Source organism: Paramormyrops kingsleyae, chromosome 9 (assembly GCF_048594095.1).
Source record: "Paramormyrops kingsleyae isolate MSU_618 chromosome 9, PKINGS_0.4, whole genome shotgun sequence".
Taxonomy (NCBI): Eukaryota; Metazoa; Chordata; class Actinopteri; order Osteoglossiformes; family Mormyridae; genus Paramormyrops; species Paramormyrops kingsleyae.
Window position 1 is genome coordinate 8,849,080 of NC_132805.1, and position 13,598 is coordinate 8,862,677.

The following is a 13,598-nucleotide window of genomic DNA, read 5'->3' on the forward strand; positions in this document are numbered from 1 at the left end:
TGGTCACATGCCAAGCCTTGGCCCCCCTTTCTTTTTTCGCGGGGCCGATCTCCCCTCGCTGGCGCCCCCTGCCTCGCGCCTCGTGGCAGGGCTGGCTCGGCTCGTCCCTGGGAGCCGCGGCCGCCCTGTGACCAGTGTCGCCCTCTCTCCGGTCCGCAGGCAGGTGCTCCTTGTCTGCGGTCAACCTGCCGAAACACGTCGACTCGGTAATTAGCAAGAGGCTGTCCAAGTCCTCTGCCACCCTGTGGAACTCCCCGAGCAAAAGTAAGGACCGCCCCCTCCACCCTGTCCAGGACCCGCCCCCCCGTCACATCACTGTCCCATCAGGCATAATTTTGGTCCTCTTCGTGAATCCTCGACCTCAGCTCCTTTATGATTTTCGTCCTTTTTCTAAAACTTTATTTTTTCCCCTTGAATCGCCCCTCCCTGCTCGATGATTACCAATCATTTTCACACCTTCGGTGCTCTTGTTCCCCCCCCCCCCCCCCCCCCCCGCAACGTGTCCTCTACATCATGCCCCCCCCCACATCCAGCTTCCATTGGTTCAGGCCTGACGTTTATATCTTCACATGAATATATAAGAGGAGTCAGTGCCTTTTTATTTGGTTTGTCCCTCCGCTTTTTCAGTTCTTGTCCATCCTCACATATACGCCCTAGTGTTGGTTGTGGTTGTTTTTTCCGTTTGCTGAAGTCTGTGAACGACAGCATTGTCACATGAGAAACTCGGGGTGTAGTGTGGGGTGGCGGGAATCCGTCCGTTCGCACCTTTGACTCAGGTAGGTTACCGACCATTCCCACGTTCTGTGTGCGATTCCTTTCATGCTGACGTTGAACTTCTCTTCTCGAAAGTGCGAGAGTGACGCAGTAAAAACCAGAATTTACGGCACTAATCAGTGGTGAGACGTGCCGTTACGGAAGCAGCCAGAAAAAGATGTGGGATCACGTGACGTGCACCGCCCAGCGGGGTCCTGACAGCAGGGCACGGCGCACCGAGCGCCCAGCCATGAAATCCGGCCTCCAGCCTTCTTGCCTGGTTGCTAGGCAACTGGTGTTTATCAACCAGTAAAGCAGAACTCAATATTTCCAAGCTAAAAATACAGGGACCTGTCACCAGAAATGGTTGTTTTATGACTGTGTGGTCTCGGGGGGGTCGCTGATGCAAGCAAACAGGTGTGGGGGTCAGACAGGTGTCACTTTTCCAAACTGCGGACCTCAAGCACCTGCCTGAACCCTAAGAATCTGGCCCTTTTACAGCGAGTGTAGGCTGCTGCCCCCCCTCCCCCCCCCTAATGTTTTTTAGCATGGAGGGGGTGAATTAGTTTGTATTTGTGCCTATATGTGTTTATAGAGTGTGGGTTTTCAGGAAAGGAGGCAAAGGAAGGCCTGTTTCTTACAACCCACAACAGAAAGCAGTCGATGGAGAGTTTTATTAAACGGGGGCTCATGGCCCTCATCTTCATTGTATCCTTGGAAACCGCGGAAGCGAATGGGAAGGAAGCGAGCTGCTGAAGCAGGGAAGTCACTGGAACTTCCCGCTATGTTCATCTATCGGATCCTCCCGCGCTCCAGTCTTAATCGGCACTTGTCTGCTCCTCATTAATTTTTCCTGCTGATGAAAATCTGGCGCTGAAGATGGATGCATCTGACTGCGACGCTGCTGCACTGAAACATGCGTTAAATTAAGGAAACTACATTTGTCTTTGAAGAAACGACACCAATTCCTATGAGTATTCTGCTTGTACGTGAGGTCTCTCACACTGAATTAGATGTTGATTGGAGTTCTTCTTTTGTTTTTTTCCCCTTTGTCCTTTTGGGGGAATCTTAACTGTTTGTTTTTTACCCTGTGAGCATGTGAGCATATTTTGAGACATACCTGTTTTTTTGATTACTGAACTGTTTAGTTCATGTTCTTAATTACGGGCCGCTTGAATGCACGGGATCCTCCTGGCCATGAGGGGGCAGCGCCGCTCTCCTCTCCATGATTCCTTGCAATTTGATCAGTCTTGAGCCAACGGTGACGAGCGTGTGTGGTGAGATGTGGCGTTCCCAATTCCAGTTGGTGGGATTTTCCTGCCCGTCGGCTTATATGCTGGTAACCTGTGTGCGTGCTGATGATGGGGTAGTTTTGCAAACTGTTACCCAATTGCTGTGGACAAGAGAGAACACCTTTTTTTTGCAAAAAGCCTTCAGATGCCTTCTGAAACCTGTCATTCATTATGTTGCTTGAATTTGGATCACACAGAAAGGTATTATGGGTAATTCCCCAAAGCTCCACTTTAAACCGTGTTTAAGCAGTTCAGGGGTACGCTTCTTAACAACGGGCTTTCCTGAGATTGTACTCCCAGCTCTGGTTGTGCCCAGTTGCTGACTGTCGCTATCCCGCTCCCCCCTCCCCCCTCAAGCTCGCAGCCTCCAGCTCAGCGCATGGGAGAGCAGCATTGTGGATCGCCTGATGACCCCCACCCTGTCTTTCCTGGCGCGCAGTCGCAGTGCCGCCAGTGTTCTGAGCAACAGCAAAGATGCCCGTGAGTATCATGCTTCGCCTCACTGTTACCCTGCCCTCTAGTGCCGGGTGTGTAGGGATAGTGTATTATAATCCTGTTTAGTGACTATAGTTATTTGATATGGGTGCCACGGATACTCCTGATGATTAAGTAAGCTGTTTTACTCGTGCTACCACTGTGCCACATTCAATTCGGTATGTTTTATATAGCACCCTGCAACATAACTGGCCTCAAGAACCTCATTCTGTTAACACATAAGCCGATAATTTATTAGCATTAGCCATTAAATTTTGCCACCAGCTAAATCAGTCAGTCAATTAATTAAATAACCTAATAAGTTATTCATTAGCCAGGCATGGTGCGTTTGACATAATATCGTAGTTTTACGTCGTTCATTTAAACCTTTTTTTTAGACTTTTACACAGTACTGTGTACTTTAAATTACCAGGTAAAAAAAAAAAGTGGCATTTTAACATTAGAATCGATTGGCAAAATGAAACATTCAGATCTAAAGAATCGATGTTCGGTACTGATCTGCACATCCTTAGCGGCGGAACAAAAAACCCTATCCCAGGACTCAAACTGGCAGGCACTCTAACGATGTACAACTTGCGTAAATCATAAGTGAATTTTTATTTCGGGTATACTGATGGAACTTTATTGACATTTATCAAGTGGTTTAAGCCAATCAAAAAGCAGTGAAGGTTTAAGCCAATCAGAAATAGGGTAAAACCAGTGTCTATATTATCAGTGAATTACTATTTGTGTCTTGTGACCCCTTATGCCCAGGGTCGCCCTTGTGCCCTCGTTCCTCGTCCGCCAGCCCCCTGACCGCCTGCAGTCACCACCACAGGGCGTATCATCGCTCGTCCGAGCGCTGGAAGGTGTCCACCAGCACGCCCGATATCACCCAGCGCCAGCGGAGGCGGGACTCCACACCGGTCAGTCGTCAGTCAAACCTCCAGTCGAGCAGCTTCATAAAGAATCAAACTGGCATGTGCTGTGCAATAAACATGGCCTAAAGGATTATGGGAAATGTGGTCTCTCTCGAGGAATATTCTGCTGTAGATCTTAACCCTGCCCCCAAATTTGTATATTACTTATATTTCATCCCACATATATTCCGGGTGTCTGTAAACAGATGGAGAAGAAAAAGAAGGAGAAGAAAGACAAGGAGCGGGAGAATGAGAAGGAGCGCAGCGCCCTGACGAAAGAGAAGGTCCTGCGGAAGAGGCAGTCCCTGCCCAGCCTCAAACACAGGCCCGAGCCCAGGTACCGCAAGCTCCGCATTACCTCCCCAAACCCTGTCCCCTTCTGCTGGTGACTGACAGACCCGCACCCTTGTCTCAATGATCAGAGGCTGCAAACAGCCAATCTGGGCTTAGCGGGTCAGCGCCTGTCAGTCTGGGCCAACGGCCGTTTGTGATTTATAGAGCCGCCGAGGGCTGTATGCCGTTTGTCCACAGTTCTGGTTCAGTTCAGGGAGCTCTGATGGCGTGTGTGTGGGAACATTACTGCTGGAATGTTTCCGGAACCAAGATCCAGTGGAACAAACATGTCCCCTTGACAAAACTTTCCAGCCAACACAGACAGTGCCCAGTGTGTACAGAACACAAAACTTGCTCACGCTGTGCTGCGTTTGGTATTGATTCCGTAGTTTGGTCCCAGATTGGTCCATGATGTCTGCTCTCCATTCCATGGCTGCTTGTTTGCCTTGGCGCCTTGCCGGATTCATAGTACTCCGGAATCTTTAAGTCCTGTCCTGTCCTGTCCTTTCCAGCACCAGTCTCCTTGCCAAACACCGGACCGCCTCCCCCGCCGCCACCAAGGGCCGACCCGCCTCCCCAAGCCCTGCGGTGTCCCCAAAACCCACCACGGTCCGAGCAACCCCACCTGCCAGCAAGCCCCGCCCAAAGAGGTCCCAGACCCCTGCCCGCGTGGAACCTCGGACGGCCTCCCCCGTCGCCGTGGAGAAGGCCCGGTCCGGCACCCCCGAGGAAGCCAAGAGTAAGTCCGTTGCCATGGATACTTTGTTGTTAGCATGATGTAGTAGTGTAATATTAGGCTAATGTAAGTTCAGGTTTTGGTGTTTATTTGTATCCTGAGTGACTGGCAGGTTTGGAGTTTCCTATATCTGTCGTAAGACGTAACTTGGGCAGGACAGGGGACTGAATAAATGGTGGATAGGAACAAAACTAATGCAAACCAGTAGCTAAAGTTGCTCTCCACTTATAAATCCCCCCAACCTCCCCTCACCGCCACGGCTGGAAGACGGGTGCTGTAAAGCGTGACTGTTGACAGAGCGTGACGGCGTGAGCAGACAGGGCTAATTAAGAAGCCATTATTGAGTAATTACCGTGCTCGTCCTTCCAGTTCAGGGCCGGAGTGCCCTTGAGGGCCGGCTGCAGCGCCTCCGATGCCAGATCCCATAAACAGGCGTCGTGCGGAATGTCAATGAGCCCATCTGCATGCTGATCATGAACTGCTGTGGGTGTCGGTGACGAGACCTGCTTCTGAGAGGGACTTGTGGTCTCTCCAGCGGAAAGCTCCACCCCTGATTGTTTGTGCCCCACCCCCTTCAGGCTCTGCCCCCATCCCATCTGTCGTCACGGCGTCGGCCTCGGTCCCGCCCCCTTCCGTGAGTGCGCCAGTCACGGTGCCCACATCTAAGGCAGTGCCCGAGCAGACCTCGTCGGACGCCGGCTCCCTGCCTTCTGTGCCCGCCCTGGCCCCACCCCCCGCCCCCGCCCCCACCCCGGCTGCAGCTGTGGCTGTGTCCCCGTCCGGCAAGCCCACAGCGGGCACCACGGACCCAGGGGAGGCGGCCCGCATACTGGCAGAGAAGCGGCGGCAGGCGCGCGAGCAGCGCGAGCGGGAGGAGCAGGAACGGCGAGAGCAGGCGGAGAGGGAGCGGTGAGGCCCCGCCCATCCATCTCACCAAGCCCCCCCCACACACGCACACACACACGGGCTTGTAGACTAAGAATCACTCAGCTTACATCTTGTCGGAAAAAGTACAAATTGGTCTGAAGGACTGAAACTGGGGAATATAAGAAGGTGCATAAGGGTATAACTGAAAGTTGCTGGTTCGAATCGCACAAGGGGCTGGATGTTGTACCCTAGAGCATTGTTTCCCAACCATTTTTCTGCCATGGTGCACTTTTCATAAGGTATTTATCCCAGTGCCACCATTGATTTAACACATACTGTACTACTAATCAGCTGTTAGTAATAACATGTATCACATTGCTCTTAATCTGCTGGCTCAGGATCAAGTATGTGTGTGTTTTTTTTTTTTTTTTTAATTTATCCATGATCTTGTGTTTTCACTAATTTCAGAATGGAAATTGTCAAACATATATATGTTCGGCTATCAGTTTTTATCGGTTTTATTCTGAGCTACGTTTCATTATGTGACAAGTGCGCTTTAAGTCTATTGGACTATTTAATGAATAAGAAGCCGTTTATACACAAAGCATTTTCTTCATCTAAGCCACTTAAAATATATTCATAATTGAATTATTAATACATATTTTATTTGGTTTATATATATTTGAAAGCATGGCATGCCTGGCTAATTCTAACGGCATACCGGTTGGAAAACACCGCCCTAGAGCAGCATAATTAACTGACTTGGTTTCCCCAGATGAATTTACGTTTATATTTTATTTAGTAGTCGCTTTTATCCAACGTGGCGTACGTTTTCTTGCGACAATCCCTGGAACATTTGGGATTAAAGGCCTAGCTCAGGGGACAACAATAAAATCACTCTGCCGGTTTCAAATGACCGAGTACTTAAATGTATGTGGCACACGGTAGGTGTCCTCTGTCGCTGGTGTGAAGGTGTTTTCCTCGGCCCGGGGGTGTGACTTGCGCTGTACAGTAGGGGACACACCGCTGATTTTGTGCAGATGCTAAGACGTCTCTCCTTCAGGGTGCTGCGTGAGGAGCGGGCGGCCCGGGCCGCCCAGGAGCAGCAGCGACGGGAGGAGGAGCAGCAGCGTCTCCTGGAGGAGCAGAGACAGCAGGAGGAGCGGGAGGCTCAGGAGAAGGCCCGGGCCGAGCAGGAGGAGAACGAGAGGCTCCAGAAGCAGGTGTGGGGAGGCGTGGCTTTAGGGACGTTCCCATAATAATCTGATCCGGATCGCCATGGTGACATCAGCCAACACACCCGCTAGCGGCTGATCTCCTCCTTCCCTCTAGCACACGACTTTCTGCTGGTTTTTCGTCTTGCGGGCCGTGTTGGGTGGGATTTAGTCTGCTGTGATCTGCAAGCCTTCCGTTCTGCTTTAGCTACTCGCCCCATTTCTGTGATATCTTGCAGAACCTTCCGGGTCCAAGTTCAGGCAACTTTCCGGGTCGTGTGCCTGAAGCTCCTCGACTCAGAGGAGCGTTTGTTTGCCCCCTACGTGGGCAGCATTTATAAGCCAGAGGCACTTTACAGTGACTCATCTGTAATCCACCATCCCGCCGCTTCCCCCTGGTGGCCAGATTATTACCCATGGCCACGTCGAAACGTTTTGGCTGATTTTAAAACATAAAAATGCACTTTTAATGTTGCCTTCGGCATCGGTTGGAGGAGCTCTTACAGAACTTCAACATCAATGCCCAAGATGTGTCTTCTGAGAATGGGGTATCTCACATTTTTGTCTTAGTTATGCAGTTAAATATTTAAACTGTATACCAGAGGGAAGAGGCAGAGATCAAGGCCAGGGAGGAGGCGGAGAAGCAGAGGCTGGAGAGAGAGAAGCACTTTCAGAAGGAGGAGCTGGAGCGTCTGGAGAGGAAGAAGGTAGGGGGGCACCTACCGGCAACGGCGCTTCACGCCCCAGAGGAGGAAACCACTGCCTTCCTTCCGTGGCCTGGTGCCCCGGGCCTTTGCTTTTGCTATCAAACGTCCCTGAATTTCAGCCTCATTCACATGTAGGTCAGTGTTTCCCAACCCAGTGCTCAGGGACCCTCGACAGTCCACAATTTTGCTCCCTCACGGCTCCTAGCACATCTAAGCCAAGTAATTATGGACACAGAGAACCTGGTGCAAGTGTGTTGGGAGCTGAGAGATAGTGATTAGCAAATTAAGCTTAATGAACCATTTGCTGTATTTTCTGTCCCCACTAGATGGTGCTCTCTGTTCAAAAAAGGGCAGAAAATACAGCAAATGGTTCATGAAATTTAATTTTCCTATCATTACTGAGAGGGGGCAATTATGTCTGGGGGTCCCCAATGATTGGGATGGGAAACACTGGTGTACATGAGTGAAACGGATGAGTTGTTATTGGCCTTTGTGGTTGGTGTGATGTTTTCCTGACCATATTGCCCTACCAGCATGTCTCTTTACTTTCCCTGAATGTTCTTATGTTCCTCATGAATATCTTATTAGGTTCTTGCTCCAGGACTGTTACACCTGTACCTGGGCATTCTCTGGAAGCTCAGCCTATCTACATTTATGCCTAATTGACTCCTTGACAAATTGTATGTTCGTAATGAGCTATTTGCTTCGCTTGTATGTCGCTTTGGACAAAAGCATCTGCTAAACATGTGAACTGTTAAAATGTAAATGTATTCTGCTGTATCTAGTAGTGGATCGAGTGTGTCCAGGGTTGCCATGTAATTCTACAGATGCATAGTTATGGTTAGGATTGTGGTTCTAACGACGCTTCCTCTGTCTCTGTCCCAGCGCCTCGAGGAGATCATGAAGAGAACCCGCAAGACAGATCCTGGGGAAAAGGTGCCTATATCTTCTAACTCGCCTCTCCTCCACTTCTCGTATTTAGATACATCATTCTTCCATCTCCAATCTGAACTGTCGGATTCTCTATTCACAGAAAGACGCCAAGACTTTGTCTCCGGCCCACATCAATGGAAAAGACGCCAAACCAGACTCTGAGAGCAATAAAGGTATCTTGAGTAACCGTCGTAGGCGCGCGTAATCACAGACGGCAGGCCTGTAATTCAGCTGCTTACTCACCCATTCATCTGGTTGTGGTTTGTCCAGACGGAGATCTGTGTGTGGCCTCCAGGCCCGAAAACAAAGCCTTTCGTTTGCAGAAATTCATTAGCTTATTTTGGGCGCATCTCGTTTTTATTAAAATTCTGTTGAGGGTTTTTTAATGGACAGTAAAGAAGTTAAACTGACTCGGCAGAAATGAAAGCCGGATGCGCATGTCTGGGAGCCGTTCTGGCCATCAAAGGAGAGCATTGTATCCGGGCCGGTACCGGCTACGGGGCAGAAGACCGGCCCTCCTCGGGTGCTGCTTTTTGAGCTTGTTGATGGTTCCCGTGTGTCTCTGAGGTGGTGCTGTCCTGCTCTCCGTTTCCCCAGAACAGACTCTCCTCATGTTCCCTGGAGCTGTGTCTGCTTTCCTGCCGGAGCCGTTTTGGGTGCTCGCTTCGGCCCTGTCCGTCCCCTGCTTTCCGCATGTTATTTATCCATTTGCCATACATTTCAGACTTATTTCATGCGGGGGTGTAGCGAGGCGTGGACAGGTCCAGCAGACACGGCGTGGTGGGGGGGTGCTGGTCATATCAGCCTTCTGGTTTGCAGCTGGGGAGGATCCCGGTTCTGTGGGAGATAAGTAAAACATAGGAGGCCTCCTGAGATGTGCTTGTGGATGCAGGGATTAAGGCCTTGGATCTTGGATTAAAGTCACATGGTCCCCAGACAGGGTGGTCCCGTCCGTCCTCCTCCTCTGTCGAAATTTCAGTGGAAAATCCCCTTCCTCTCAGCCAGAATGAACATCTTGTGAGCCCAAGATTGTTTGTTTGTTTTTTTTTATATTACTAAGCATAAACAGCTTATTAACTGTCCAATCTTAGGTGAAGGATGTCCAAGAAAAACCTAAATCTCTCTTTGAGATGTACGCCCTGAACATGCCTTCAAGATTCATGTTATGCCGTCTGTCCTCTTTTGTCAGTGATGGACTACAAACCGGGATCGGAGGCGGTGCTGTCCAATAGGGAAGCGGTGGACGTCCAATCACAGGGCAGCATCAAAGAGAGGTATACAAGAAATGCTTTCTCCTGTCTTTTTCCACTCTTATACTTTAGTGCTCTTCTATGTAAAGGCAGCAGATTAATCTGCAGTGGGTGTTGCTGTGAACACGGGCTCGGGAGCGCGCTAACCGTGATGCATTTGGTCTAACCGGACCAAATCCAGACTCTTATGGGACCGTGTGTGTGTGTGTGTGTGACAGAGAGACAGACAGAGAGTCAGTGAGAAAGAGAGAGGATTCTCCTGATAGAACGCTGTGAAGCATCCTGTTAAATGAGCTAACTAATTAAAAATCCGCCCAGAGATACAAGAGCCCAGTTTCACATTAGGCAGACAAAATACACAAGACACAAATTATACTCCAAAAATAAATGCATTAAAGTCTTAGGATAAATAGACACAAAGTCTTCATGGCTTGTCGGATCACGGAAACCCCACAAGGCATTGCAAAGTGTATAAATACCGCTGGTGGTCTCATTGGCCAGGATGATCATCACTGACCATCTGTGTGTGACATTACCCCCAGCCCCATGGTTCCGGTGATCAACGGTGTTCAACCGGCCAAGCATGAGAATGGACTGTCTGCCAAGGGGGAGTCGGCCGGCTTTGAGGAGATCATCCAGCTGTCCAATCACAGCAGTGGTGAGGGGCGGGACAAGTCTGAGACTGGTGTTTCTGCGGAGCCAATCCTGGCATTTGAGGCGGGAGAACCCTTCCTGAAGAAGGCGGGCTCTATTAAGCCTCAGCACGTCACAGGTATCTGGACAGGGAGGCACCGTTGGCCGTGTTTTCAAAGCCTTGCAAAGATCAAACGTAGAACTTGGTTGGATCATGGCATTGCCAACTGACTTGAGTGATGTTTCATGGTCCTTTTTAATCCTGAAGCAGAAGTTCAGGTTGTTTTCCCCACCCAGACCATGCTCTCCATGAAGCTAAAGTTCATATTCTTAACATGCTGCCCCTTCTATGATTTCCTTGCTCTGCATGTAGTGTTGGGCCTGACGCAGGCTGTGTGGTTGACTTGCCCGTAGCAGTAGATGAGGAATCGCAGAGTCTTTGCGACACTCCGCTGGTTTTTACATAAAAATGAAGGCATTTGATGGGACGGATTAGGGGGCTTTTAGAGTCCCGGTGTCGGGGGGAGCCGTGATGGTATTTTCCTTAAATAGAATGACTCTGATTAGTCGTGGTAAAACGAGGCTGGCATTTAAGTGAACCTTGCGGCTGACCCCCTGGCAGGCAAGGGCTCTGCCCTGTGGGACGTCCCACGAAGGGGGTGTTTAAGGTTGGCCTTCTAAGCACGCTGCCCACAGAGGGTGCCAGGAAGGGCAGCTGGGATGCCCAAAGCGGCCAGCACCCCAGGCCAAATATGTGCCAATCCTCACATTTGTGTTATCGATGTCACCCCCTGCCCACTGTAGCCCCTCACCTGTTGATCTTGAAGACAGGCCTCTGGTCATAAATAAAGCACAAAACAAACAGGAGGTTTATCTCCGGGAATGCTTATCACCAGCTAGACTGCTGCGGATCTGCAGGATCTCTCTGCTTAGCTGACAGTTTTATTTCAAAGTCCGACGGGCTCAGAGCCACGTCCAAGATGGGGGAGGGCTTTGGATCTCAGCATGACTGTTACCGTACTTTCTTGTGAAGCTGCTTGTCTTGCCAGTAAAATAAAAACATCACCATTAATGGCAATATTAATGTCCCTCCCCCACACCCCACCCCGACTGAGTGCCTGTATGCTGTTGGTTCCTTTGCAGAGGTCCTTTGAGGTGTTCGTGTGTTCCAATCCTACACCAGCATCTGAGAGGTGCGTCCTCCCCATCACCACCGCCCCCCCCCCCTTGGCCCTCTCCTGCCTGTCTGCATACAGCCCAGCCCCAACCCCCAGACCCCTGCCCCCCACCCAGCTGACCTGTGCCAAACCGAGAGGCGGACCGCTCACGTCCGCGTGTCCAACTTGCCCATCCCATGGAAACCGCCTCCTGGAGGGGGTGGGGGGGAAGAGGATGAAAAAGCGAGGATGAGAAGACGACCCCGACGACGCCAACGGGCCGGGGAGGGGCCACGCCGACTTGAGCACGCGTCACGGTGCAGCAGTGTTACGTTTTATCAGTGTCACTATGGTCTTATGATGCACCTTACAGGACTGACCGCGTGACCTATTGTAGAAAAAAAAAACAGAGCTTAAAATACACACTATTTCACTATTACGATTATAATTATTGTTGTTATGATGAGTTTGACAAAGAAGCGTGTTGGTTATTTTGTCTTTCATAATTTAGTTATTTAACTTGAAGAGAATTGAAACTACTGGGTACCATATGGAGTTTGTGAATATTGTAAATGAATCTCAGTGTTGTCCCTGCCTGGGGGGAATCTGTGGAATAAAGGTTGACAGAGGGGCATGGCAGCCCAGTGCACCGTGTGTTTTTCTTACTGGCCAAGAACGCGCCGGCCTACATTCTTGGGGCCGCATTCAGTGACCTTTACAGTGCTGTCACGGTGAGTAGGTTATACACACATCGCTGTAGAATTTAGAATGTGGCGGTTAATTAATCCAGGGGATCCAAGGCTGATTAATTAAAGAGCTGGAAGGGGGGGGGAGCCTGTATCTTTTGGGACCACTTACCAAGGGAGAGGCGTGGCCTCCTCGGTGTCTTGAAGACGTCTGATTGGTCTGTCGTGAGTCAGCATGATTCCTGGGAAAGACTCCAACGGCACCTTGATTCTGTGCTGGGGAAGGACTTAGAAGGTATATGGATGTTTATTAAACTACGCATGTCACATTTTACCAATCTGCAGCTTATATTTGCTTCGTAATGGTGGAGGCCTGGCAGCAGACCGGTCTCTGGCTTCACTGCTTCTCATGCTCTGTTCACTGTCCATCAGTGTAGCTGCACTTTGTGGCCATTAGTCCAGTTATCTGGGTAAATCGTGTGGCAATCTCTGAAATGCATTAAATCCCTCACCATCCGTGCATCACTGATTAAATCCAAGTGTGGTTTAATTGGTCATGGGCCTGGTACCAAGAGACGTTTTGAGCACAGATATTCTTGGCAAAAAACTACAAATATCTATTTCCACATTTACTTGTTTAGGAGAGATTTTCCAGTGTTGATATATAGTATTGTGTTCAACCCTCCATAGGAAAGCCAGAGACCCAAATAAAAACAGACTAAGGCTGGTGAAATCCCCTCCCTCACATGCTCCTAATAAGTGACTTAGTTACTAAGAAGTAATATTTCTTTCTCCAAGGGGGTCCCTCGAGTTTTTTTTTTTTTGCTTCGATCTGCCAATATTCAGTCAGTTTACAGCACTTTTCTACGAACCCCAAAGAATATTTAATAGGTTTGAAGTTCATCCTTCTCGTCGAAACGGCGTGACAAATCTCCCGTAAATAACCATCACGTTAATCCCACCCTCCCCGCACCTCCCTCCCACCCTGCCCCGCCCCACCCCAATCTAACCCAGTCTTTATTTACCCCCCTGCCCTTTTGGTCAGAGCAATGTGTAATCGCATCTCGCACTGGGCCGCTAGCCCAGATTTCAGGGGCAGACTGGATCAGTGCCTCCCCCACCTAACCGAACACCCCTTCTGTGCTCAGTTGGGTCAGACAGAGAGTTCTGCCAGATGTGCTGTGAGTATTTTTGTCCTACAGGCTGGTACGGATGTGGCACCCAGAGTATAGAGTGTGTGACAGCTCCTTCAAATTATTTGTCCAGAACCCGTGGTCAGAATACGTCACTATTTACTCATTTTAATACTGCGCAAAGATGGCAAACAGAAAGACATGAACGATTATCCACCTGCCCTTTCCACTTCAGCGGGGTGAACTGCCGCATTCGGCTCCAGCGGAACCCAGAAGTGGTCCCGTAGACAGAGGTCCGGTCCCTATTTCTGAAACTCTTGGGGGAATAGGTGGGGTTGGGCGGAGACGGGGCACGGTCCCCTCCCCCAGTCCGTCGGCTGCTGCGCCTGCTGGCATGCTTGAATAGAACATTGGCGCCTAGCTTTCTGAGGAGAAGCAATAAATTCTGCTTGGCTCTCAATGCCCTCCGTTCCCCCCCCCCACCGAACCGTTGAGCACACCGTCCATCAA

At 50.1% G+C, this 13,598-nt stretch overlaps 1 protein-coding gene across 5 annotated transcripts in view; it reads left to right on the top strand.

The window, feature by feature from the left end:
- Window positions 1-11,916, top strand: part of map7d1a (MAP7 domain containing 1a) — a 38,322-nt gene extending 26,406 nt beyond the window's left edge. For 3 of the 5 annotated variants that reach the window (XM_023821198.2, XM_023821199.2, XM_023821200.2), the window contains 13 exons: window positions 160-264; window positions 2,403-2,525; window positions 3,294-3,445; window positions 3,646-3,776; window positions 4,285-4,511; window positions 5,087-5,417; window positions 6,439-6,598; window positions 7,192-7,296; window positions 8,182-8,232; window positions 8,330-8,402; window positions 9,419-9,503; window positions 10,022-10,251; window positions 11,256-11,916. In XM_023821198.2, the coding sequence (XP_023676966.2) occupies window positions 160-264; window positions 2,403-2,525; window positions 3,294-3,445; window positions 3,646-3,776; window positions 4,285-4,511; window positions 5,087-5,417; window positions 6,439-6,598; window positions 7,192-7,296; window positions 8,182-8,232; window positions 8,330-8,402; window positions 9,419-9,503; window positions 10,022-10,251; window positions 11,256-11,266 (1,784 nt within the window). In that variant the 3' untranslated portion in view covers window positions 11,267-11,916. The remainder of the gene's footprint in view (window positions 1-159; window positions 265-2,402; window positions 2,526-3,293; window positions 3,446-3,645; window positions 3,777-4,284; window positions 4,512-5,086; window positions 5,418-6,438; window positions 6,599-7,191; window positions 7,297-8,181; window positions 8,233-8,329; window positions 8,403-9,418; window positions 9,504-10,021; window positions 10,252-11,255) is intronic. The other 2 variants (XM_072716263.1, XM_072716264.1) reach the window with 1 other exon arrangement.
- Window positions 11,917-13,598: the final 1,682 nt, after the last annotated feature.